The following is a 1,182-nucleotide window of genomic DNA, read 5'->3' on the forward strand; positions in this document are numbered from 1 at the left end:
CGTTGACACCGGAACTTCCGTATGAAGTCGAGGTTGAATATAGACCCGTCTGTCACACCATCGGCAGGGCGTTGGGCTGTAGTGTCCCAAAATGTAGAAGGCTTTGGACGAGTTGAGGCCGGTTGTGTAGGAAGAGGTTGATGAGCCTGAGTTGTAGTCGCCGGACCCGCAGCAGTAGCAACATTAGTGGTGATTGACTTCCCAGCAGCGTTAGCCTTCCACGTCTTCTTGAGTGATCGGTAGAAGCCTCGAGATCTCTCACGCATCTGGACGAAGGTCTTAACGTCTTGGGCAGGGGCCCGATCTATGTCATCTTGGCCTCGCTCATCCAAACTGTTGTACCAGTGGGCGGCGGTCTCGCGGTCATCAATGGAGCCCTTCTCTCTCTGTATGGCACGGATAAGGGTAGTGAACCGACTGAGATGGCCGTCAAAGTCAGCACCGGGAGAGAGTTTAAGAAGTTGTAGTGCCTTGTAGTGGTCGAATAAGCCGGATGATTTAGCAAACTCATCCATGAGATGGTTCCACACCTTGTCGAGTAGCCTTTGGAAGTCGTTCACACTGGTACATTGAGGCGTGTCTTGCGCATCACCATATTGCAGGCCGAACACTGTGGAGTTGTGAACACTCGGAGAGAGGTTATGTAGTAGGAAGAAGTATCGGGTAACCGCATCACCGTAGAGGTACATATTATGTTGGCGAACCAGTTGAGAGAATTCAGCGAAGGATCTCGGATCATCATTACCAATGAATCGACCACCTTCAACCGTAGGAGCATTGTTGCATGCTGCACAGCACTTATCCACCTTGTTCTGGAAGCTTTGGCCACGAAAGAATAGGGCATCAATGGCTTCCTTGGGTAGCTCGAGGCGGGACTTCTCTGAAGGCGGAGGGACTACCACAGTAGAGGGGGGACACAACGTCGAGTCTGGCTTCTTGTCGAGAACGTCGTTAATCTTGTCGATCATGAGGGTGACATCCGACGAAAGGGAGTTGACCGTAGTAGTCAAAGTACCGATCTCGTGCTCGATGTAGTCGAATCTTTCGTCAACCGACGCGAATCGGTCGACAGTAGCTTGGATGTCGCCGTGGAGGGCGTCGATTTCAGCTCGAAGTTGTACATCAGTTCCCTTGGGGAGTGCAAGTTCCCTAGGGGTCGGGGGTCTTGGAATCTTCGAGCAG

General features: G+C 52.1%; 1 protein-coding gene across 1 annotated transcript; it reads right to left on the bottom strand.

Moving 5' to 3' along the window:
• Positions 1-166: 166 nt before the first annotated feature.
• Pmar_PMAR013565 (hypothetical protein) lies at positions 167-968 on the bottom strand (the record flags this gene model as incomplete). Its single annotated transcript, XM_002778258.1, has 1 exon — positions 167-968. A coding segment is annotated over one exon (802 nt), but the record flags the coding sequence as incomplete, so codon positions are not given.
• Between the last annotated feature and the right edge of the window lie 214 nt (positions 969-1,182).

Source organism: Perkinsus marinus (genome assembly GCF_000006405.1).
Source record: "Perkinsus marinus ATCC 50983 genomic scaffold scf_1104296950212, whole genome shotgun sequence".
In the NCBI taxonomy this organism is placed as follows: Eukaryota; Perkinsozoa; order Perkinsida; family Perkinsidae; genus Perkinsus; species Perkinsus marinus.